General features: G+C 32.0%; 2 protein-coding genes across 2 annotated transcripts; both read left to right on the forward strand.

Moving 5' to 3' along the window:
- The first annotated feature begins 7806 nt into the window (after positions 1 to 7806).
- On the forward strand, positions 7807 to 10917 carry LOC124942293 (transketolase, chloroplastic). Its single transcript, XM_047482767.1, has 7 exons — positions 7807 to 8434; positions 8513 to 8603; positions 8680 to 8785; positions 8871 to 9153; positions 9236 to 9384; positions 9460 to 9613; positions 9696 to 10917. Exons 1-7 carry the CDS (start codon positions 7940 to 7942, stop codon positions 10656 to 10658), a joined length of 2241 nt encoding a protein of 746 aa, XP_047338723.1. The 5' UTR covers positions 7807 to 7939; the 3' UTR covers positions 10659 to 10917.
- A 6260-nt stretch (positions 10918 to 17177) lies between these two features.
- Positions 17178 to 21229, forward strand: LOC124941694 (3-phosphoshikimate 1-carboxyvinyltransferase 2). The gene is made up of 8 exons (XM_047482041.1): positions 17178 to 17652; positions 17727 to 17974; positions 18850 to 19003; positions 19093 to 19307; positions 19501 to 19618; positions 19727 to 19937; positions 20708 to 20769; positions 20837 to 21229. Exons 1-8 carry the CDS (start codon positions 17323 to 17325, stop codon positions 21053 to 21055), a joined length of 1557 nt encoding a protein of 518 aa, XP_047337997.1. The 5' UTR covers positions 17178 to 17322; the 3' UTR covers positions 21056 to 21229.
- Positions 21230 to 25535: the final 4306 nt, after the last annotated feature.

Genomic DNA, 25535 nt, shown 5'->3' on the forward strand with positions numbered 1-25535 from the left:
CTTTTCTTTCTTACTAATTTGAAATTAATCGGATTTATAATTTAATTTTATTGTTTTTTATGTTAATGTTATCTTAGTAGGAATTTGACGAAATGACACTAATATTCAATTATTTGACATTTTGATCCGCGCTTAAAATAAAAAGCGCTGGTGACACCTTTTTCTTTTTTTCGGATGATTTTGTCCCTGTCGCGAGACGTCCTCAATCGAGAGACGCAACCGACACTCACGAGACATAACCGGCACTCGCGAGATGCAACCGACAATCACGAGACGGTTTTTTTTTACACGTTTCGTAAAAAAAAAATGTCACCAACGCATTTATTTTATGCACTTGTCAAAAAGTCAAATAAACTAATCTCAAAGGTCATTTTATCAAATTTCTCCATCTTAGTAAGTAAGATAACAATTTGAAACTGTCTCACGATAATCACAGGCGAATTATTCTGTTGAGCCAGTTTTTCTCCGGTTTTACCGGTAATTGAATTGAGATGGGATAATATTTGTGTCTCCGCCTCAATTTCCCCTGATTATGTCAGGGTACTAAATAACAAGTAAATATATAAAATTATAATATATTTATTTATTCATTATATTTTATAAAGAGTTTTAAGTTCATTTATTTATAATAATATAAATTTTTAATATATTATAATATTTTTTAAAAATTCGTTTATATAATTTGATTATATAAAAAATGTATTTATTTTTTAGAATATGGTATACTTCCCGAAACTAAATGGGGGCGAGAATGATAATAAAAAAATGAGTTAATTACTGAATAGTCCCTGAAGGTTTAGATATTAGACTACTTGGTCCCTGAACCAAAATAATAGAACCTGTTAGTCTTTGTCGTCCAAAACTGTTAGTCAAAAGCCTTTTGATTGTTAAATAATGACCATTTTGCCCTTACCTTTTTTTTTTTAAATTAAAAACAAATTAGATTAAATTAAAACCTAAATCTAATATAACCTAAATCCACAGTCGCTTAGTCGAGATCGCACAAAGAAAGCTACATTCTTCAATCAATATCCCTTCCGTCGGAGAGGAGCCCTTCAGTCGCCGGTGGTTCGTAGGAGCGTCGGATGTCTAATCTGAGATGAAGAAAACCAACTCCATTACTTTCTTCTTCTTTTTCTTCATCACCACCTACGTTCAAGCTGAGAATGTAACACCAGTAAATCCATCTCTCTCCTTCGAAAATCCTCGACTCCGAAATGCATACATTGTTTTGCAAGCTTTGAAGCTCGCCATTCTCTCAGATCCTCTCAATCTCACAGCCAACTGGGTTGGATCTAACGTCTGTACATACACCGATGTATACTGTGCACCGCCTCTAGACAATCCTTCCATAAGAACAGTCGCCGGAATCGATCTCAACCATGGTGACATTGCCGGTTATCTACCGAACGAGCTTGGGTTACTTACAGATCTTGCATTCTTTCATATTAACACCAATCGTTTTCTTTCCTCAGTCGCCCAGTCGAGGTCGCCCAGGTCGTCGTCAATCGTTTGCACTGTGGATTCCTCTTCAAATCCCGATTTGGGAGAAGGGGTTCGACTGACTTCGACGGGAGATCTCTTTGGTTTGTTTGATTTTAAATCCCGATCGTTTGCATTGTGGTTAGGTTATATTAGAATTAGGTTAGGTTAGGTTAGGTTAGGTTAGGTTTTAATTTAATTTAAAAAAAAGGTAAGGACAAAATGGTCATTATTTAACAGTCAAAAGGCTTTTGACTAACAGAGTTGGACGGCAGGGACTAACGGGTTCTATTATTTTGGTTCAGGGACCAAGTAGTATAATATCCAAACTTTTAGGGACTATTTAACATTTAACTCTAAAAAAATTCTTCAAGTACAAACGAAGTGGGGATGGTAAATACATTCTCTGCCCCGAATTCTCTGCCCCGAACCGTCCCATTATCATCCCTACATTTTAGTCTCAAATAAAGTCTGAATCTAATGTGACAATAAGTCTGAATCTAACGTGAATTGTCATTTGAGTTAGTTATTAATTATTTGAATATACTTTGAGATAACTAATTTGAGTTTTATTTAAATTAGGTCGATATTTAAAAAAAATATCTGATATTGATGAAATACAACCATTAGATATATATTGATAAATTTATAAATTTTTTCTTATCAAAATTCAATGGCACAAAATGTTTATAAATAACAATAAATTTGTTTCTATCATTGTTTATTCATAAATAGTAACCCACTTAAATCAATGTATTATATCAAACCTGATTTGAATAAGATATCAAGAAACAAACATCTTAACCAAATATAATAAAAGAAAATTCAAATATTGGGCCCATTAGATTGGATTTATTGGGCCAAAATAACTAACAAGCACAAAAATATTAGCCCTAACAAATATGATCAATCAACATCCATATAACACAAAAACTTCAATTCAAATATTTTCATGCATCTTGAAAGAACTTGTTGGATAAATCAAGGTAAACTTTTTGATTTAATTCAATAATTTTTTAATCAAAGTTTAATTTCAGGAATAACTTAGCATATATTATCACACAATTATACATATGAGTTAGTATTTTTTTCAATTTAAGGAGATTTAATTATATTCAAATTCGAATCTCTTAAACAAAAACTCATATCACTCAACAAAAATTTTCTTACACTAATCCTAATTATAAATATCACAAAGTTTAATATAATATAAAATTATAATATTTTTCTCTAAAATATGATTAGCATATACAACTACAAGATATAAATATTATAATTAAAAGTATCTTTATAAAATCAAAAGCCCTCACCAAACTCATTGATCCAACAACCACATCCTAATATCCACCAACCTCCAATTCTATAACCCTTTCTATTTTTTAATAGATTTTTGTTTTTCATTGGATTTTTTTTTCTTCTTTTGCTGTAAAAAAATATGTGGACTTATTTTGATTTATGGGTTCTATAACCATTGTTTAATGCAGTCAGTAAATAATACAAATTCAATTTTTATTTTAGAAAAAAGGTAAAAAATTTATATATGTTTATTTATTCTTAACTCAATATGATAAATCTATGCAATAAAATGCTTGTTACTGTTAAGTGTTGAATATTTCTCAATTGATTAAGAGATTAAATGTTTAAAAAACGAAAATTCATTACTATTCAAAAAACCTAATTTATTGACAAATAATTTAACTTAGAAAATTATGAACACATATGATTAATAAAAATGAATTGTGTACATGTGAAACTTTCACAAGTTTATAAGGAATAATTATAATTTTTATTTATAAAATCAAATTATTTTCTTAGTAACTTAACTAATTAGTTTTTAAGTATTTTGTTTGTTGGTTTGTTTGTAAATATAGGTAAAATGCAAATAGGTATATATATAAAGTTTGTTTATATAAAGTATATTAGTATTTAAATGGGTGTAAACCATGTAATCATTATATTATTTTAATTTGAAGTTTGAACCGAAAAATATTTGATTGGTTAGCTATAAGATCTGATTTATAGTTTTGATTTGGTATAAATATAAAGGATATAATAGATTAAAATAATCGAATAATATTTCATTCTTAATATATTAAATAAGGTTATGATTAACTTAAATAATATTTAAATTTATTAATATATATAACTAAGGTATATTTTATAATATCATTTAATCTAAATTAATATTTCAAATAAGATACTTAACAAACAAAAACTAAATAAATAATTTGTTTACAAATTAATTTTATTTTTTACTCAAACTCAAATATAACTATGTAGGTTTCATATCAATATCATATTGTTAACATAATTGTTTGGTTTAAAAATAATATATATTTTATAGGTGATAATTCATTACGAGGTATTATTAATTGTAATATAAAGTAACGATATACAGCGAAAATTTAGTGTCATGAATAGTATTAAAAATGATGTGATAACACGTGATTAAATTTGAAAAATGAAAATTTTCTCTCCTATTAAATTGAAGTTCAATAATGTGATGTCACATCATTCCCAACACTTAGGGGTGGAAAAATCTACCGACCCGATTCGGTATTTCGGATCGGATATCCGCATATATTTTTTTTAAATTTGTAATCCGTATCTGATAACTATCCGATCCGAAAACACCGGATCGGATCAGCCAGCCGGATATCCGTCGATCCGTTTTTTTTATATTTTTAATTTTTGTTTGATAATTAATTATTTAATAATATTTTTGTTTAGGTAGACATAATTATTTTTATTTATGGATGTTGTTGATTAAAAATTATCAAAATATTATTTCTTACAAATAACAAAAAAAAAAAAAAAAAGAAAATAGACTAAATATTGTTTAGGCATGTAGAGTTTCTAATTTTTATAAATATGTTATTTTCTTTTTAAATTTTAAAATTCACCGGATCGGCTTTGAGTATCTGAATTTTTTTTGTCCGATCCAGAAATCTGGTAAAAATATCGGATCTGATCGATATTCGAATCCGATCCATCAGATTCAGATTTTTTCGGATCGACCGGATCAACGGATCAGATCTTTCGGATCGGATTTTTTGGTCATCCCTACCGACACCACACCAAATTTCTACTCTTTATATTACTCATGTAATAGAAATATAAAATATTATTTATTTTAATAAAGATGATATTATTAATTTGTTTTTCAATTTATTAATATTATTTTTTATTACAAAACAGTTTTATATGTTATAAAAAAAATCTTAATGCAACATATTATATTATTAAAATTTTGATTTAATATATAAAAATTAATTAAAATATATTTTTGATTATTTTCAAAATTTTATTTATTTATTTAATATAAATAATATTAATTGATTGCATCTACATTTATAATATACAAAAAAGCAAAATAAATACTATTATATTATACTAATAACAATAACACTATGCTTTATCATTAATTTTAATATTATAATATTACTAGCATATATATTTTATTACTTATGTTACCTAACTTTAAATTAGTATAATAGGTAAAAAAAATTGAATGTATATTATTATGAAAAATCTAGCTTATTTTCATGAAAAAAAATGTTTAATTATATATTATAATAATGTAAAATATATATAAACATAAAAATTGTAATTTGAAATAAAAATGAAGATATATAACTAGTTATAACCTTTGAAAATTTAAATGATATATATAAAGTTATCAATTTTTTTTAATGAATAAAATATATTTTTTAGTGGGTTTTAAATAAAAAAAAGAAAAGTAAGACAGTTTGATAAAACTTAAAATTAAGATATGAATACTGAATTTTAAGTAGAAAAAAAATTAAATTAACAAACAGGAACATCTAAAATTTAAGTATTAAATATTTTCAGTTGGTTTGATAATATCTAAAACTAATATTTGAACAAATACATCTATACTATTATACTTTTATATATTACTCATATTAGTTAATACACTTAATATAATATATTGAAGTATATAATTTAATATTTAAAAAAAAAAATAAAATAAATATTATATTTTATTTATTAACTAATATATATTAAATAAAATATATATATTTATATAGAAGAAAAAAATTGTTTACTAATAAGAAAAATTGAAAAATTAATACGATATATATATATATATATATATATATATATATATATATATATATATATATATATATATATATATATATATATATATATATATATATATATATATATAAGAGACTAACAAATATATGTATATAAACGTTATATAAGAGATAATAAAAAAAAAATATTTATCCCAGAAGAATGAAGGGAGTTTGTTTACTAATAAAAAAAAATGAAAAATTAATACGATTTTATATTTATATATATAAATAAATATCATAGATAATATATATATATATTTTATTTTTTTTCTTATTTTTTATTTAATAATTAGTTTAGATATAATCATATTTTTATTAATGTTTGAAAAATATAATCTCATAAAAAAAATAATTAAATGAAATATAATAAGGAAAATAAAAAGAGAAAAAAAAATGAAAAAGTAATATATATCAGTAATTTTATTAAATTTAAAAGGATATACCAGTCTTTAATGATTTTATTTGTAGAGTAACCCATTAACCCTATTTTAAAATAAGCATTTTTAATGTGTTTTCACTTAATCTATATGAAATATGTGTTATCAAATATACTTATTTTAAATAAGTCTTTAATATATTCAATTAAGTAATAAGTCAAGTTATCCAACACAATTTAAAATAGTTTTTTAAGTTTAATTATTATTTCAACATTTAAATAAATTAGATTGTATAAAGAGATAAAATATTAAATAAATATATAAAACATGGATGACATCCATAAGTGAAAGAAGATAAAATAATTATTTTTGATTTTTATTAATAAATTTTTAAAACTAATATTTTTTTTTATATAATTTAATTTAAATTATTTAAATAACATAATCCAAAAAGCATTTGACTCACCTCTTATTCATTTTATTAACTATAATATTAAAATATTATATATTTTAATTATTAATTGAGTAGTGATAGAAAAAAGAAATTTGGTGAGAAAATGATTTTGACATCACCTGGTTGGAAAATGTAAAAGTGAGAGGAAAGATATAAAAGAGAAAAATTATTTAATTTTTTCAACGAATAAGATTATGGTAAATCATTCCCTCACCAAATTTCCTAACCTAATCCTTTCTCTTATTAATTTTATCAATATATATTAATATCCATAAAGTGTTTTAAAGAAATAAGAAATGAAGTAAATAAAGTGAAATAAAATAAATAATTATTTTAAAATTTTATCCAAAACTCATTATTTCACTATTAAATAACTCTTAATAATTAATTTTATTTATTTAAAAGTTAAAATAATTAATAAACTTTTAAAACCTAATTTTTTTTTTATTATAAAAGATATACTCAACAAAAATAAATCAATAAAAGCTGCCTACGAATATGACTATGACGTGGCCTGTCATGTTGTCCCCACGTTTCGAAAACGCTCATTTCGAATTTCGGGACAAAAAAAAAAATTGTCCCGAAATTACCGTTTCGTGATATTTTGAAGCCGTTTCGAGATATTTTGAAAAATTTCTCTTCCCTACCCACATATCATACCACGTTAATTCGTAAATTTACTTTCGCGCTGATTTTTTCGTTGAGTTTATCATTTTTTTTATATGGTTATGCAAATAAGACAATTAACTCACCTTTTTATCCATTATAAAAACTTGTTTTTTTAATCAAATTTATATATTTTAATTTTAATTTTTAACTTTTAATTTTATCATTATTTATTAATATCATTTAAGTATTTTTTTTTTTTTTCCAATTCTTGATATTCCATGATTAGACAATTTGCCCAATCCCAAAAATTGACTTTCTAGATGACCTCTCTAAGTTGATCATCACCAATAATTATTTTCAAAATATCTATATTTTTTGAAAAACCCAAATCCAAATTAGACCCAAGAGCTTAATAAACAATAATAACTCCAACCAAACATATCCTTGAGTATATACCAACATGACATGAAGTGGATATACTCATTCTATCTCTAGGTTGGTTCTCGAGGTCATTTGGGACAACAAATTTCATTTGTCTAAATAGATTGGTTGATAATGTGTATGGGCTACAGGTTTAAGGTTTAACATTGGGGATTAGTCGCAATTCCGAAAGAAAAATAAAGATTAGGGTTTAAAAAAATAAAATTTAAAAAAAGAAAAAAGTATATACCAACATTTAAACCAAACAAGACTTTCTCTCTCTATCTCCTCTCTGTTTCGTCTCCTCCACCAGCTACAAAGACAGACGGATCAGACGAAGTTTTACACCTTCACAGTTTCTCAATCCTCTCACCAAATCAAACTCCTTCACACATTTCCATTTCAAATTATCTTCATCTCTCTCTCTTATATCTCCTCTCCAATTCACTTCTTCACTGACCTCTGTCTAAGAAACAGAGCCATCATCAGCCATGGCATCTTCTTCTTCTCTAACTCTCTCCCAAGCTCTCCTCTCCCGTTCAACTTCCCACCATGTCTCAAACCCATCTCCCCCTTCCGACCGTCTCAATCTCCCCGCCCCCATCTCTTTCTCCGCCCTCAAATCCACCGCTTCTTCCCCTTCTTCTCTCCCAACTCGCTCACGCCGTTCCATTAACTCGCGTCGCGTCTCTGTTCGCGCATCGGCGGCTGTGGAAACGTTAGAGAAGACTGAAAATACCCTAGTTGATAAATCTGTTAACACGATTCGATTTCTTGCGATTGATGCTGTTGAGAAAGCGAATTCGGGTCATCCTGGTTTACCTATGGGTTGTGCGCCAATGGGTCATATTCTTTATGATGAAATTATGAGGTATAACCCGAAAAACCCTTATTGGTTTAATCGTGATCGGTTTGTTCTTTCGGCTGGACATGGTTGTATGCTTCAGTATGCTCTTCTTCACTTAGCTGGATACGACAGTGTTCAGGTTTGCTTCTTTTTTTACTGAAATTTCTTTAGATCTAGTTTAGATAATGCTGTAAAGTTGGATGATTTATGTTTCTAGGAAGAAGATTTGAAGAGTTTTCGTCAATGGGGAAGTAAAATTCCTGGTCACCCAGAAAACTTTGAAACCCCTGGTGTTGAAGTTACAACTGGTTCGAATTTCTATCAATAATTTTGACATAAATTTGATAAATCTATTGCTGAATTCTGTTGTGAAACTCTATGAAGGTCCTCTTGGACAAGGAATTGCTAATGCTGTTGGATTAGCTCTTGCTGAGAAGCATTTGGCTGCTCGTTTCAACAAGCCAGATGCTGAGATTGTCGATCATTACACGTAAATGATTCAACTTGTTTCTATCCTTACATTGAATTTGATTGATTGATTGGTTGATTGGATTGGTTTTTTGATAATCATTTAGATATGTGATATTGGGTGATGGTTGTCAAATGGAGGGAATTGCTAATGAAGCTTGTTCATTAGCTGGACATTGGGGACTTGGAAAGCTTATTGCTTTCTATGATGATAATCATATTTCAATTGATGGTGATACTGAGATTGCTTTTACCGAAAGTGTTGACACTCGTTTTGAAGCTCTCGGTTGGCATGTTATCTGGGTTAAGAATGGAAACACGGGTTATGATGAAATTCGTGCTGCTATTCAGGAAGCTAAGGCGGTCACTGACAAGCCAACATTGATCAAGGTTCGGTTTCACTGGAAGAAATGTAGTGTAGTGTAGCTCACCTTTGAAAAAAAGATTCTTACTTTTTGTGGTTTTTGTATAGGTAACTACTACAATTGGGTTTGGTTCTCCGAACAAGGCAAACTCGTATAGTGTACATGGTAGTGCTCTTGGAGCTAAGGAAGTTGATGCAACGAGGAAGAACCTTGGATGGCCATACGAACCTTTCCATGTGCCCGAGGATGTGAAGAGGTAAGTTTGTTGTTATTATTGTAGTTGTGTTTTGGTTTGGTTTGTTTGGTTGTTTATTCGATATGAACACGATAGTCATTGGAGTCGCCATACTCCGATTGGGGCTAAGCTTGAAGCTGAATGGAACGCGAAGTATGCTGAGTACGAGAAGAAGTATGCGGATGAGGCTGTGGATTTTAAGTCGATCTTATCGGGTGAATTACCTTCGGGTTGGGAGAAAGCTCTTCCGGTGAGTTGGGAATTTCAAATAATTTTGACAGAAGGAAAAGGTGTTTTCTAATGAATTCATATTATTCTCTTTACTTTTGCAGACATACACTACCGAAAGTGCAGCTGATGCGACTAGAAACCTATCCCAACAAAATCTAAACGCTCTTGCCAAAGTACTCCCCGGTTTCGTGGGTGGAAGTGCCGATCTCGCCTCTTCAAACATGACCCTACTAAAATCGTTTGGCGATTTCCAAAAGAACACCCCTGAGGAACGTAACATCCGATTTGGCGTTCGTGAACACGCAATGGGAGCAATATGTAATGGAATTGCTCTACATAGCCCCGGTTTCATCCCCTATTGCGCAACATTCTTCGTCTTCACCGACTACATGAGAGCTGCCATGAGAATCTCCGCCTTATCGGAAGCTAGGGTTATCTATGTCATGACCCACGACTCGATCGGGCTAGGAGAGGACGGTCCGACCCATCAACCTATCGAGCATTTAGCTAGCTTTCGAGCCATGCCCAACATCTACATGATGCGCCCGGCTGATGGAACCGAGACCGCAGGTGCCTATAAAGTGGCAGTCGAAGCCAAGAAAACGCCAACTGTTTTGGCGCTCTCTCGTCAAAAGTTGCCACAACTGGTTGGATCTTCGATTGAAGGAGTCGAGAAGGGTGGTTACATTCTAACGGATAATTCCACGGGTAATAAACCGGATGCGATCTTGATCGGAACCGGTTCGGAATTGGAAATCGTTGTGAAAGCAGCCGATGAGCTAAGAAAAGAAGGGAAGACGGTTAGGGTTGTTTCGCTTGTTTGTTGGGAACTCTATCTCGCTCAATCGGACGAGTATAAAGAGAGTGTACTTCCTAAGGGGGTTAACGCCAAGGTTAGTTTGGAAGCGGGATCAACGCTTGGATGGGAGAAATTCGTTGGGAGTAACGGGAAAGCGATTGGCATTGATCGTTTTGGTGCGAGTGCTCCAGCCCCAAAGATTTATCAGGAGTATGGAATCACTGCTGAGGCAGTGATCGCCGCGGCTAAAGCCATCATCGGTTAGGGTTTTTTTGTCCGGTTGGATGGTGAAAGGCGAAGCTAGCTACAGCATTGCTCGAGAATTGGGTTATCGGGTTTTGTTCATATTTGTTCAAGAATCTATTTTGAAAACGCTATCGGATCTTTCGCATTTCGTTTCATTTTAATAATAATAAGTGCGCTATAAGAATAGTTCTCATCTCTTTCTCGCAATGTATCTCTTTGACAAATTGTTACCAAAATCCATTAGAGAGTCTTTGTGTTAATAAATTGTTTTTTATGAACTTGTGGCAAGATTTTGCTTGGAAGCAAATGAAAAAATTGTGGCAAGACATACTAAACTAAGTTCAATTCTTTCTTATTGTTGTTGTTATGTCTTTTGAAAGTGTTTTCGGGTTTAGATCTGAAATACGATAAAATGAAATATGAAAGTGTTTTCGGGTTTAGATCTGAAATACGATAAAATGAAATAAAAACGATAACAACAATAAACAAAATTTGAAACCTCACTTTGACTTGAGAATGGAATAGAAGTATTAATGTAACAATCAACATATTTTGTATTGATTTGGATTATAATTCATTGTTGTTTTTCAACAAAAATTAAAATAATTGTGGCCTATCCCATGCCTTTATGTGGATTGAATGATGGATGGTTTTCAATTTCAAGCCTATCAAATTGGATAAGCCTATCTCTCATCACTCTCTCCCTTCAACCAACTATTTCAATAATTATGTTAAATGAAAATATTTTTTATATACTAAATTAATATTTTACATTTCATTCTACATTAATTTAAGTGGTAATAGAACTTCTTAAAATTGATATTTTATTTTAGGTTAAAAGTCCAATTTTTCATTTAAGATGGTTATGCTAACTTGTTACCTTAAAAAAAAACAAATTAGTATTTTATAGATATATCGTATAAAGTACGAAAATGCTATCTTATTGTCAAAACTAAAACTAGAAATCGTTTGAAAATTAGAATCTTAGTTGAAACTTCACTTAACTTTCAAATAAAATATACATTAAAAAAAACACCAACTAATCTTCCTAGCTTAGGTCACTCATATTTGTTGCACTTCAATATTCTCTTTGAAAATAAATAAATTTATGTTGATGATAATAATAAATAATAGAGAAAAAAGAAAGATCAATTAAGAATCTTAAGCATATATTTTTTAACCTAAGAGTTTATTATAGATTAACATAATATAAAATCAAGATTCTTTTCACTTTAATTACTCTACCATAATAATATCACTTATATGATTTCATATGTTCAAAAACAACCGTGTGTTCGAGATCGTCAACCAATATCTAAAAAGAACATAAAATATTATAATTATGTGCCCATTAATTTGTAAACTAGTTAAGATTAATCAATTGAAACTTTTGTCATTTTATTCATTATTTTAAAACAAAAAAGTGGACAAATTGAAATTAAATAATAAATTGACTACTGCCCATTACCTAATCCCAAACGCCAAGGTCATGATTAATTGGAGCTGTTTGGAAGTCTTAGAAAGGCAAGATTCATATAATGTCTATTTTAGATTTTTCTTTATTTATGTATAATTCTTAAAAATATCACATAATTATTTTAAAGGAAAATTTGATGTAATTTCATATGTTTTAATATTAAGAAGGATGTTGGTTTTTAAAAAGACTTGTGGTGTGTAATACTGTAATAGTACCAACTTTGGGATAAGTTAGAAAGAATATTATTTTATTATTTCTTCCAACATATCCAATCCATGCCTCTATTTAATTTTGACCATTGATAAAAACAATTTACAATAATGTTTCATATCTCTACAAGATATATTAAAAAAATTCAATTAAATGGGTGGTGGAATGACAAGTAAAGTACACACCCACTGGCCACCACACATGACTCATGATTTTTACAATCATTAATTATATATAAATTAATATATGTACATGATAAAGAAACACTCAATAATTTAATTGTTTTTAAATTATGTGTGCAAATAAATAGTTTTTAATTAATATTTAGAGTTTGTTTGATTTGATTTTTTTTAGTTTTTACCAAAACTCTTTATTCTATTATATTTATTTTCAACCATAAAATAATTTAATTTATTAATTAAAATATTAAATTATTATTTATTTTTATAAAATTTAAATACAAAAATATTATAATAATTCAAACAATTAAAAACTCAATACCTTTTATAATATCTAACCATTTTCTAAAAATAAAGTCAAATATCTACTTTTTCATTTAAACTATTATATGTATCAAGATTACAAACATATTTCATAATATCAATACAAAGATTACAAATACAAACTAAGATTAGATCATTTTGGATCTATCTTTTTAAATAAATTTAAATTTGAACACATTAATTCTTAAAATCACAGTGACCACATTAATCCACGTCATCATAAATTTATAATCCATATTATTAAATATTTTTTCTCTCCCTCTTTGTTAATTACATTTTGTTTTATATATATATACCATATATTATATAAAAAACTATCTACACTAATATTAATTCACATTAATATTAATTTAAGATATAAACAATTTGTTTTTTATAAATACTCTCATCATTTTTATATTTATTATATATATTTATATAAACATTTTCTTTTATAAATACACGTACCTTCAAAATTTTATATTTATTTGTTACCTTATATATATTATATTAATTTTCATCATTAATTTTATATAAATACATTTTATCTTATATCATACTTTTTTTTCTCATCATATATATATATATATAATATTTTCCTTATAAATATAAATATTATTTTATGTTAATATAAAAAAATTAATTGATAAAAAATATTAAATACAAAATATATGTACATACACAAAATAATTAAATTATTTCAACAATTAGTGCTCTAGTGATTTAAGTGTTCAAATTTCATGCTTAAAATTAGGATTCGATTATCAAAACATGCAAATTTATATTCCACAAAAATGTATTCTTATGGCGCAACTTTTAAACAAATAATATGCATATAAAAGTGTGAGGTCAGAATTAATGATTGGTTTGGCGAACATTTGAAAGTGTGAGGATACGAGATGAAGGTCAAGTGATGGGTGTTTTGTCGAGTGTGAGGTCAAAATTAGTGGTTAGTATGACGAGCATTTAAAAGTGTGAGGTCACGAGATGGAGGTCGGGTAGTGGGTGGTTTGTCGAGTGTGAGGTCGGAATTAATAGTTGGTTTGGCGATCATTTGAAAGTGTGAGGTCACAAGATGGATGTCGGGTTGTGGGTGGTTTATTGACTGTGATGTTAGAATTAATAGTTGGTTTGACGATCATTTGAAAGTGTGAGGTCACAAAATGAATGCCGTATGGTGATATTTTATATATATTATATTATTTTTCATCATTAATTTTATATAAATGCATTTTATCTTTTATCATATATTTTTTTCTCATCATATATATATATATATAATATTTTCTTGATGAATATAAATAATTTTTATGTTAATATAAAAATTAACAAATTAGTAATAAATACTAAATACAAAATATACATACACATACAAAATAATAAAATCATTTCAACAATTATAAGTGGTCTAGCGGTTTAAGTATTCACGTTTCATGCTTAACACTAGGATTCGAATCCCAAAACATGCAAATTTACATTTCCAAAATGTATTATTGACTATAATATATGGTGACGCAACTTTTAAACAAATGATAGACATCTAAAAGTGTGAAGTCGGAATTAGTGGTTGATTTGGCGAGCATTTGAAAATGTGAGGTCACGAGATGGAGGTCAGGTGGTGGGTGATTTGTCGAGTGTGAGGTCGAAATTAGTGGTGAGTGATTTGTCGAGTGTGAGGTCACGAGATGGAAGTCGGGTGGTGGGTGATGAGTAATTTGTCGAGTGTGAGGTCGGAATTAATGATTGGTTTGATGAGCATTTAAAAGTGTGAGGTCACGAGATGAAGGTCGGGTGGTGGTTAGTGGTTGGTTTGACGTTGGATAAGAGGTATGTGATAAATTTAGATTGGTTGTTGATTTGTTGAAGTGAGAGTAAAAGAGAGGTTGACTAAGATTGGTGAGTGGTTTATTGAAGGATAAATGCTATGAAATAGTGAGTCACGAGATTAGGGTCAGTGGGTGGTTTGCCAATGGGATAAAGAGACATATGAAAAAGTGTGAGTCACGAGATGAAGATCAATTGAGGGGTTAAGTGGGTGCGCTGATGGGATAAAATATATGTTAATATTAAGTTTAAGATTAAACTTAATTTTTGAAAACTAAAACTAATTTTAAATTAATTAAATTTAAATAATATTAATTTTATTTAAAATATTTATAGATAAATAATATTATATATATATTTTTATCCTTGCAAATACACATGATTTATGCTAGTATAAGACTCTAAATGAGATTATATATATAAAACATTTGATACGTGATATAAATTTTAAATTTTATAATATTGGACACTATACATCATTCATATTCGATATTATTATAGATTAACTTTGCAACCATTAATAAAACTACATATTTAGAAGGATCCAATATTCGACCATAATATATCGATTTTATTATATTTCGTGGATAAATATTTTATTGATTAGGATGAAATCGATATAAAAAATAGACAATTCAATTCGATTTGGATGTTAATCTCTAGCTTCAACTGATAATAAGTTTTGAGTTGTTTCTTTTAGTTGGTATGTTGTTATAATATAATTTAGATTATTTATTAACTACATAACCAATTATATTTAATACTTGTTTATAAAATTTACTTTTTTCTTCTTCAATTTTTTTTATAAATGGGTTAAATAATGAGTTGAGTTTGGACCAAATTTTAGTTGTTTTAAAATGGGCTTCTTGGCTAACTAGTCCATTAAATGTGAGCCTTTATAGAAGCCCAAACTACCAAATAATGTCCTTTGTAATAACATTGATGTATTTATCCCAATGGCCATGTTTCTAATTTGGATTGAATACTAATAATAATTCAAATTCATTTGAAAACAAAATATTCAGTTATAAATTTTTAATATTAAATCAAAATTAATTTACAGAAATATATATATATATATATATATATATATATATATATATATATATATATATATATATATATATATATATATATATATATTTTCCTATACTTCATTTTGATTAAATTAATCACCAAAATCAAGCCAGCTTTAAATAAATGGATTAAAATTTGTGCAATTTGGATGACTCATTTTTTACCACAAAAAGTCTATTCAACTGTTTTAATTGATTTCCAAAATTTCTAAATAACCCTTACTTCATTTAAGCAAATGTAAATCAATTAATTTAATTCAAAACCCAAAATTAGATAGATGTATGTCAATTTTGAAAAATATTAAACCGAGTTCCAAATCGAACAACTAAGCCTGAATATATATATTATAATAATACTTAATTTCAAAGTGTATGGATTGCCGAATCGAGAGCGGTGGTTAATTTAAATATATATGAGAGTAAATGGATACTTGAGTCGGATTATGGGTTGACCCGCTAAAAACTTAAAACGGTTAAAAATAAAATTAAAAATGCTATACATATGTTTCAAACTTGTAACATAACAAATCAAATACAACCATTTAATCAACTAGGTTAATAAGACTTTTACATTTTAAATTCAACATCAAATTTGATGAACGTATGACATTCTTAACAATATAAGTTCAATTTTTTAACTAACTATCTAATATATATATAATAATGATTAATTTCAAACTATCCGGATTGCCGGGTCGAGAGATGTGGTTAATTTGAATATATGTGAGAGTAAATGGATATTTGAGTCGGATTGAAGGTTGACCCGTTCATTAACTTAAAATGATTAAAATTTAAAATAATAGGTATGTTTCGAACTCATAACCTAATAAAATAAGTACAACATTTTAACCAAGTGTGGTTGATATATGATTTGCATAGGGATAATAAACTTGTAATAATTGAAAGTGTTTAAAAAATATAAATCAAATATTTGATTGACCAAACTGTGATGTTACGATGTTAAAGGTTAAAAAAATGAATCAAATATTTGATCGATTAAAAAGAAATTGTAAGGTCACAAGCTGAGATGTTCATTAGAAAAAAATATGTGAAAAAATGTTGTTTTATCGAAATGAACGGAATGAGAGTTTTCTATTTATTTTTTTAATATATTATTCGTGATTTATTAAGAATTTTAAACCATTTATATTATTATAATTTTTTTATTAATTTTTTTTAAAAATTTAATCAAACTTTAAATCATGGATCCACTATGGGTTAAGACTAAATTTAAATAAAAATGTTTAAAAATTAATTTATTTTATTAAGACATTTCAAATATTATCACATTTCAATAAAAAAAATATTTGACAAAAAGTTGTAAATGAAGTAGGTAAACATGTTCCACTCATGTTAAATTCCTTAAAATGAAAAACATTTTCAAATAAATTAGCTCTCTTTGAAATCTTGATCCTTCAAATTTGTACGTCCAAGATGAATTTGGGGGGTTGGTAAAGATAAAGCCGTCTCTTTTCATTCCCTATTCCTTCCTTCAAACCAAGTTAGGTGGTTGGTGACGCCTTTTCCTCCATACCCACCTAACTTCTTCTTCTTCTTCTTCGTCTTCCTTTGACACTAATAAATCCTCCTCAAGAAACACACAGAGAGATAACAATGGCGCAGGTGAGCAAGATGTCGAATGGGATCCAATCTTACAACTTCAGCTCAACTCTACCCAGCAACAGAAATGGGATACCTAAACTGGGTTCCATCTCGTTTGGATCAAAACCAATGATTTCATCCAAATTATTCACTTTTAATCAGTCTTCTTCACTTCGAGTTAGTTCCCCATTTAGGGTTTCTGCATCTTTAGCAACTGCAGAGAAACCTTCAACAGTACCTGAGATTGTTTTGCAACCCATTAAGGAGATATCTGGTACGGTCAAATTGCCTGGATCGAAATCCCTATCGAATCGCATACTGCTTCTTGCTGCCCTGTCTGAGGTAAGCAAAATTTTATTGAGATCTAGATTGGTTTGCAATTGTGTGGATTGATCTGAAAACTGAATCTTGTTTAGGGAACAACTGTTGTGGACAACCTGTTGGATAGTGATGATGTTCATTATATGCTTGGTGCTTTGAGAACACTTGGGCTTAATGTAGAAGAAGATTATGTAATCAAACAGGCAATAGTTGAAGGTTGTGGAGGTTTATTCCCTGTTGGAAAGGAAGCTTCCAATGAAGAAATCCAGCTGTTCTTAGGAAATGCAGGAACAGCTATGAGACCATTGGCGGCTGCTGTAACTGCTGCTGGTGGTAATTCGAGGTCAGTCGAATTCTAACTTTCTTTGACTTTGAAACTCATTGGATTAATGAGAAATTAGTGTTTATTTAGGGGATGATCATATGGGGATCTTTGATTAATTGAATTTTGAGTAAATTGGATCCTTGAGAATGAATCAATTGATTTGGGATGATTCTCACCATTGAAAATAGGGTTGCATCTTCTTCTTTTTTTTCTTCATATGAAGGAGGCAAAGACAACATTCCATTGCCATAACCTTGGACATCAATCAAGATGTTTTTACTAGGAATTGAACTTTAGCTTTCTAGTTAGGATTGCATCTTGTGATTGAGGAGTTGGTGTTTTCAAACCAACAAATGGTATTTTGATTCTTTTCAACGAATGGATGATCACACGGTTATCTTTGCTCCATTTGATTGAGTAACTTGGATCATGGAGAATGAACCACTTGATACCTAGGGAAATCAATGTGCTTTCACCAATCCCGGTTTAAGACTCTTACCACTTGAGTTACCCACAGTGTATTTCGTGGTTGCATCAATCATTTTGTTAAAATCCTCCAAAAACAAAATCAACTACAATTCAAACAAATGCTTGACACAACCTGAAACAAACACTAAACAACGCATATAATATTTATCTTCTCACATGATCATTATTTTTCATGACTTGCTCACTATCAATTTCCATTCTTTGAAATGTATTAGGGACCATCCTCCATGTATTAGTAAGAGCTAGTATTTGAAGTTGGTGATCGTTTTTGTTTTGGAATTTTTTGTCTCGAAATGATTTTTTCACCTTTTGCGATTAAATGACATGTAATTCTATGTTCATATTGTTACTTTTTATCCCGAAAGGTGGACTAATGGCATTTATTGTCTTACAATTGCTTTTAGTTATGTACTTGACGGAGTCCCACGAATGAGGGAGAGACCAATTGGCGACTTGGTCTCAGGTCTTAAGCAACTTGGTGCAGATGTTGATTGCTTTCTTGGCACAAAATGCCCTCCGGTTCGTGTAGTTGGAAAGGGTGGCCTTCCAGGGGGAAAGGTAACCTTTTTTTTTTGTTCTCTCCAAATTTCATACCTGTCATTTTGTGATAGAAATGAATTGATTTCCATTCGTGTTGGTATTTGCAGGTAAAGCTTTCTGGATCAATTAGTAGTCAATACTTGACCGCACTTCTCATGGCGGCTCCTTTGGCTTTAGGTGACGTAGAAATCGAGATCATTGATAAACTTATATCTATACCCTATGTGGAGATGACACTCAAGTTAATGAAACGTTTTGGAGTCAGCGTTGATCATACCGATAACTGGGATAGATTCTTGGTTAAAGGAGGACAAAAATACAAGTAAATATTTTCCATTCTAGTTTCTCGTTTCATTTTTATAGATTTTCTTTTTTTTGAGAAAACAATACACTATTTCACAGTAAACCATTACAGACCAAGTCATGACATGAATTGTCACAAGTTCAGCAATATGAAACAACAAAGAAAATAAAACATCATCATCAAAACTCAATATGTAGTTGTCCTTTTATAGGTCTCCCGGGAATGCTTATGTTGAAGGTGATGCTTCGAGTGCCAGTTACTTTCTCGCTGGAGCTGCTATCACGGGTGGGACCATAACTGTCGAAGGATGTGGTACGAGTAGCTTACAGGTAATAACATAAATAGATTGTGTTTTATTTTTCTTTTTAATGATTTAAACTCGTCTAGAAACATGTTTTCCTTATTGTATTTTTTTCCCTTGTTTCGAAACAAAAAAGGGGGATGTAAAATTTGCTGAGGTTTTAGAGAAAATGGGTGCTAAGGTTACTTGGACAGACACTAGCGTGACTGTGACGGGTCCTCCTCGAAATTCAACGGGATTGAAGCATTTACGCGCCGTAGATGTTAATATGAACAAGATGCCCGATGTTGCCATGACGCTTGCAGTTGTCGCTCTCTATGCGGATGGACCTACGACCATCAGAGATGGTATGTTTTATAGTTTGTTTTGGTATTATTTGTACTTTTTTTTTGTGACCCGGGTTTAGTCTAGGTAGATAGCACAGTCATGACCTCCCTTAAATCAGAGCGTTCTTAGATGAATCGAACCTAAAACCTTTGGTTTATGAGATAAGACCCTTGCCATTTGAGCTACATGGTGGTATACTCAATGACCCTATATCCAGCAGTTTGGATATATCATATATTGGGTTGATTTGATAATTGTTTGAATATCCGACACTATATATCCAATAATTTATATTCTACATATTTTAACCTAATTTTAAAACAACTAATTAAACAAAACCAAGTATAAAAACATTAATATATTAACCATTTCATACAAATTTTCTTACTAAACAAAAACTTGAAATCTCAAGTTGGTATATCTGTAATATTAATCATAACATTAATTAATATATTAGGAGTGTGGATCGGTTTTTGATTATTTGAATAGACCTTATATCCAACCCTACTACGTCGGTTACTGAATCAAGACCCTATATCCGGCTTATATGATTTTTTTGGTTCGGCTGATATCGGTATAGTGGTTGGACGGTTCAGTAGATTATACTTTGATCTAATCCAGAGTTGCACATTTCTCTGTGAAAAAATATGTAAATCCTAGACAACTAAGACTTTCATACCAAACATATTTGGATTTGTATCAAGAATTCATTGGTGGTTTCACGAGCAGAGAGTCATATACAAAAGTGTTTCAAAAAATGAAGTTCTTTTCGATTATTTTTTCTCTACAGTTGCAAGCTGGAGAGTCAAGGAAACGGAACGAATGATAGCAATTTGCACAGAACTGAGAAAGGTACTTTGATTCGTGTTCTTCCATTATCTGGTTTGACACTTACGGTTATAAATCTTGTCGGTTTCAGCTAGGGGCGACTGTGGAAGAGGGGTCCGACTATTGTGTGATTACTCCACCCGAGAAATTGAATGTAACTGCTATCGATACTTACGATGATCACAGAATGGCCATGGCCTTCTCCCTTGCTGCCTGCTCGGATGTTGCGGTTACAATCAAGGATCCTGGCTGCACCCGCAAAACCTTCCCCGATTATTTTGAAGTTCTTGAGAAGTTCACATTGCACTAAAGCATGTGCAATCGAGGGGAATGGATGGTGTTGAGTATAATTGTTAGAATATTTTGTTATTGTTTGTGAAGTTTTATTGTTTAAGAATTGTATTGTAATTTTTATTTTTTTTGACCCAATAAGAATGTCCTTGAAATGTTTACCTCAATGGAATTATCCAAGATTATCTTGTGAGTTTTTGTGTTCATGGTTTGGGCAATTTTGTAATTTGCCTATTGAAGTTGCCTTATTTATTTTAACTAATGAAATACAAATGACATGTTTTCCCATCTAACATACCATATTAGTCTAATTAGTTGAACTAGTATTTATCTTGTGCATTTTGTCATGGTCCAATCTTTCTGGCCCAAGAAAAGGAGGCTTAAGCCATCTTAAGCCCAACCCAAGGAAGATTCTAGGCTGGAAGGAAAGTCTTTGATTAGCGCATCTAATTGAGAGTTAAAAAAATTCCTTAATTAGTGTATCACTAATTGACATATAAAAGGAATGTCCTTGATTAGTAAATCACTAATTGACAGGTATAAAGAATTCCTAAATTAGTGTACAACTAATATAACGGCTAGAATAAGTCCTATAAATACCCTTGATGTATTACATTGTAAATCACAAAGTATTTTGATCAATATATATTACTTTCTCTCTCTAAAGTTCTCGTGTTTATTCGAGTGTTACTTTGAGTAAGGCTGACTAGTTATTCAATCTTACGAAGATCATAACTAGTGCCGCACGGATTGTTGGTGAAAATACCAAGCCCGTGACAATTGGTATCAGAGCTGAAATGACGAGGAGATCGGAAGAAATATTAAAGGTCGTGGACGAAGTAGAGAATCTTTCCCACGGGATCGGAGAAGAGGGTAGGAACTCTCGCAAAGTTCATACGGGAGGAACCAAAACTAACAAAGAAAGAGAAAGATCAATAGACGCTATCGTTGATATTATCGCCAGGTTGGAGAAGGTAGAACTCACCGTGGCGTACGGACAAGATAATACCGGGGACTTAGAGGAACACATTGCCGAGCTTGAGTAGGAGAGAGACGAGCTCCGAGGAGGAATGCAAGGTGCCCTGAACGAAGGCTTGTCCAAATGTCAAGAGCAAGCTTAGATCGTGGAGCAGACCCTCCTTGGTGAAATCAGTACCTTGACTGAGAAACTCGAGGTAATGACTTCTAAGTTACAAGCTACCGAAGAGGATGTGGCGTTACTCAAGAAGGCGGTGACGCAAGATTGCGGACGCGTGCCTGTAGGAGTCCCCAATCCGATAAGGATAGACGTTCCAAGGCCTAAAGCGTATTTAGGCGAGAGGAATGCGAAAGAGATCGACAACTTTCTATGGAGTCTGGACCAGTATTTCAAAGCACTCGGCCTAGTAGAAGAGGCGAGAAAGATAGATACTGCCACGACATACCTGGAAGACACCGCGATGCTGTGGTGGAGGCAAAGGAGTAGCGACATTGAAAAAGGTACGTGTTCTATCAATACCTGTGGTGAATTCAAGGAGGAACTCAAGAGACAGTTTTATCCTGAAAACGCTATTCGAGAAGCAAGGGACAAGTTGCGGAGGCTCTCACAAAGAGGGGGTATCAAGGAGTATGTCAAGGAGTTCATCACTACTCTCCTTGAGATCCCTAACTACTCAGACGATGAAGCCCTGTTCGCCTTTACTGATGGTCTACAAATGTGGGCGAAGTTGGAGTTAGAACAACGTGGTGTCCAAGACCTAAGCTCCGCTATTGCAGTGGCCGAATCACTTGTCGAAATGAGAAGGCAAGACAATACAAAGTCGACCCACGACAAGAGTGACAAGGGAAAGAACGGTAGAGATCGTTTCCACAACAAGGAAGGCTCGTCTAATTCCAACAAACCCAGTGGGGGAAGGGATCAGGACAAGAAAAGTGGGGAGAGACCCCGAATAAAATGTTTCTTTTGTGAAGGACCCCATAAGGCAAGGGATTGCCCTACGAAAGACAAATTATCCGCATTACTAGAGGAGCAAGAACGCCTTCAGGAAGACGCGCGATTGGGGTCACTACATCTCCTCAATTCCATTAAAGCCAAGTTCGAAGAACCAAAGTCCGTGAAGAAAGGACGGTTGTTCGTAGAAACTAAAGTCGGGAACCACATTGTCAAAGCTTTGCTAGACACGGAGGCCAATAACAACTTTCTAGAGGTAAAAGAGGCGGGAAGGTTGGGGATCGATTACACTAAAGAACAGGGGTGGCTTAAAGCGGTCAACTCAGCGCCAAGTGCAACATATGACGTTGCTCGTAATGTAAGGGTCAACTTGGGGGAGTGGACTGGAGTCCTCAATTTTTCCATTGTCGACATGGACGACCACAAAATGGTCCTCAACATGGATGACCACAAAATGCTTTCCCACTCCCTTTTGCAAATACTATGTGTATTTTGGAACCCGACAATACTTGCATGATACCTTTAACAAGAGAAGACAAGATAGAAGCAATGCAACTCTCTGCCATGCAACTCTCAAAAGGAATGAAAAAGGCCTACCCAACATTCCTTGTTAGCCTGAAGGAAGATATGAAAACCGTGTCCCAAGAGAAGACACCTCTAGAAGTCGCGAATGTTCTAGAGAAATTTCAAGATGTGATGCCCGCTGAGTTGCCGAAGAAACTACCGCCCAAGAGAGAGGTGGACCACAAAATAGAGTTACTCGAAGGTACTAAACCACCAGTGGCGGTCCCTTATCGCATGACACCTCCCGAATTGGAGGAGTTGAGGAGACAATTGAAAGAGTTGTTAGACGCGGGCTATATCAAGCCGTCTAAAGCACCTTATGGAGCACCAGTACTTTTTCAAAAGAAGCATGACGGGTCGCTACGAATGTGCATCGATTACCGGGCACTCAACAAGTTGACAGTAAAGAACAAGTACCCTATCCCACTGATTGCTGACTTGTTCGACCAACTTGGTGATGCGAAGTGGTTCACAAAGTTGGATCTGCGGTCAAGATACTACCAAGTGAGAATAGCGAAAGGAGACGAGCCCAAAACCGTATGTGTTACGAGGTATGTCTCTTTTGAGTTTTTAGTTATGCCTTTTGGTTTAACAAATGCTCCTTCCACATTCTGTACCTTGATGAATCGAGTATTCCAACCCTTCTTGGACAAGTTCGTTGTGGTGTACCTAGACGATATTGTGATATATAGCAGAACACTGGAGGATCATCTGCAACACCTGCAACAAGTTTTCTAGATACTAAGGGAAAATAAACTATTTGTCAAGAAAGAGAAGTGTGAATTCGCAAGTCCAGAAGTGATGTTCTTGGGGCACATCGTAGGCAGGGGCCAACTCCGAATGGATAAGGCCAAAGTAAAGGCCATAGAAGATTGGAAGCCACCAAGGAAAGTTACCGAGTTGAGATCTTTCCTTGGCCTTGTCAACTACTATTGGAAGTTCATAAAAGGGTACTCGTCCATCACAGCTCCGTTAACGGACCTATTAAAAAAGAATAAGTCGTGGAGCTGGGATACAAGATGCAATGAAGCGTTTGAGAAGTTAAAACAGGCAGTGATGGAAGAACCCGTGTTGATACTACCAAATCACACCAAGGCTTACGAGATCCACACGAATGCCTCAGATTTTGCCCTTGGTGGAGTGTTGATGCAAGAGGGCCACCCGATCGCCTATGATAGTCACAAGCTCAATGACGATGAACGTCGGTACACTGTTCAAGAAAAGGAGATGACTGCGGTTGTCCATTGTTTGTGCACATGGAGACACTACTTGCTCGGGTCTAAGTTCGTCGTGAAGACCGACAACGTAGCGACAAGTTACTTCCTCACACAAAGGAAGCTGACCCCAAAACAAGCAAGGTGGCAAGATTTTCTTGCAGAGTTCGACTTCGTTATGGAGTACAAACCAGGGAAAGCAAACTTAGTAGCTGATGCCTTGAGTAGAAGAGTAGAGTTAGCTGCCATCACGAGTCCTAACTTTTCTTTGATAGATCAAATCAAAGAAGGAATTGAGCACGACCCGCAAGCCAATAATGTAAAGGAATTAGCGAAGAAAGGGAAGACTCGCCAATTTTGGCTAAGGGATGGAGTTCTCGTCACAAAAGGAGAAAGAGTCTATGTACCAAAATGGGAAGGATTGAGAAGATCCATCTTGAAAGAGTGCCACGAATCAAGATGGGCTGGGCATCCAAGTATTCATCGTACATTGGCGCTTGTGGAACGTGGGTACTATTGGCCCCAGATGAGAGACGACATTGAAGTCTATGTTAAGACGTGTCTTGTATGTCAACAAGATAAGGTGGATCAACACAAGACTCCGGGGTTTCTGGAGCCTTTGCCAATCCCAGAGAGACCTTGGGAAATTATTTCCATGGACTTCATCACATGCCTACCAAAGTCTGATGGATGTAGCAACATCATGGTCGTAGTGGATCGGTTTAGCAAATACAGAATATTCATTACCATGACCACAAAGTTCTCAGCCGAAGATGCTGCCAACTCGTTCT

This window comes from Impatiens glandulifera, chromosome 6 (assembly GCF_907164915.1).
Source record: "Impatiens glandulifera chromosome 6, dImpGla2.1, whole genome shotgun sequence".
In the NCBI taxonomy this organism is placed as follows: Eukaryota; Viridiplantae; Streptophyta; class Magnoliopsida; order Ericales; family Balsaminaceae; genus Impatiens; species Impatiens glandulifera.

What these genes read in the sequence shown, in the direction of transcription:
- LOC124942293 (XM_047482767.1), top strand. Translation starts at nt 7,940, where the DNA reads ATGGCATCTTCTTCTTCTCTAACTCTCTCCCAAGCTCTCCTCTCCCGT. An exon ending in CTGGATACGACAGTGTTCAG is followed by an intron (nt 8,435 to 8,512) that starts GTTTGCTTCTTT and finishes TTATGTTTCTAG; the next exon opens with GAAGAAGATTTGAAGAGTTT. An exon ending in GTGCCCGAGGATGTGAAGAG is followed by an intron (nt 9,385 to 9,459) that starts GTAAGTTTGTTG and finishes TGAACACGATAG; the next exon opens with TCATTGGAGTCGCCATACTC.
- LOC124941694 (XM_047482041.1), top strand. Translation starts at nt 17,323, where the DNA reads ATGGCGCAGGTGAGCAAGATGTCGAATGGGATCCAATCTTACAACTTC. An exon ending in GCTGCTGGTGGTAATTCGAG is followed by an intron (nt 17,975 to 18,849) that starts GTCAGTCGAATT and finishes AATTGCTTTTAG; the next exon opens with TTATGTACTTGACGGAGTCC. An exon ending in TTTGCACAGAACTGAGAAAG is followed by an intron (nt 20,770 to 20,836) that starts GTACTTTGATTC and finishes TGTCGGTTTCAG; the next exon opens with CTAGGGGCGACTGTGGAAGA.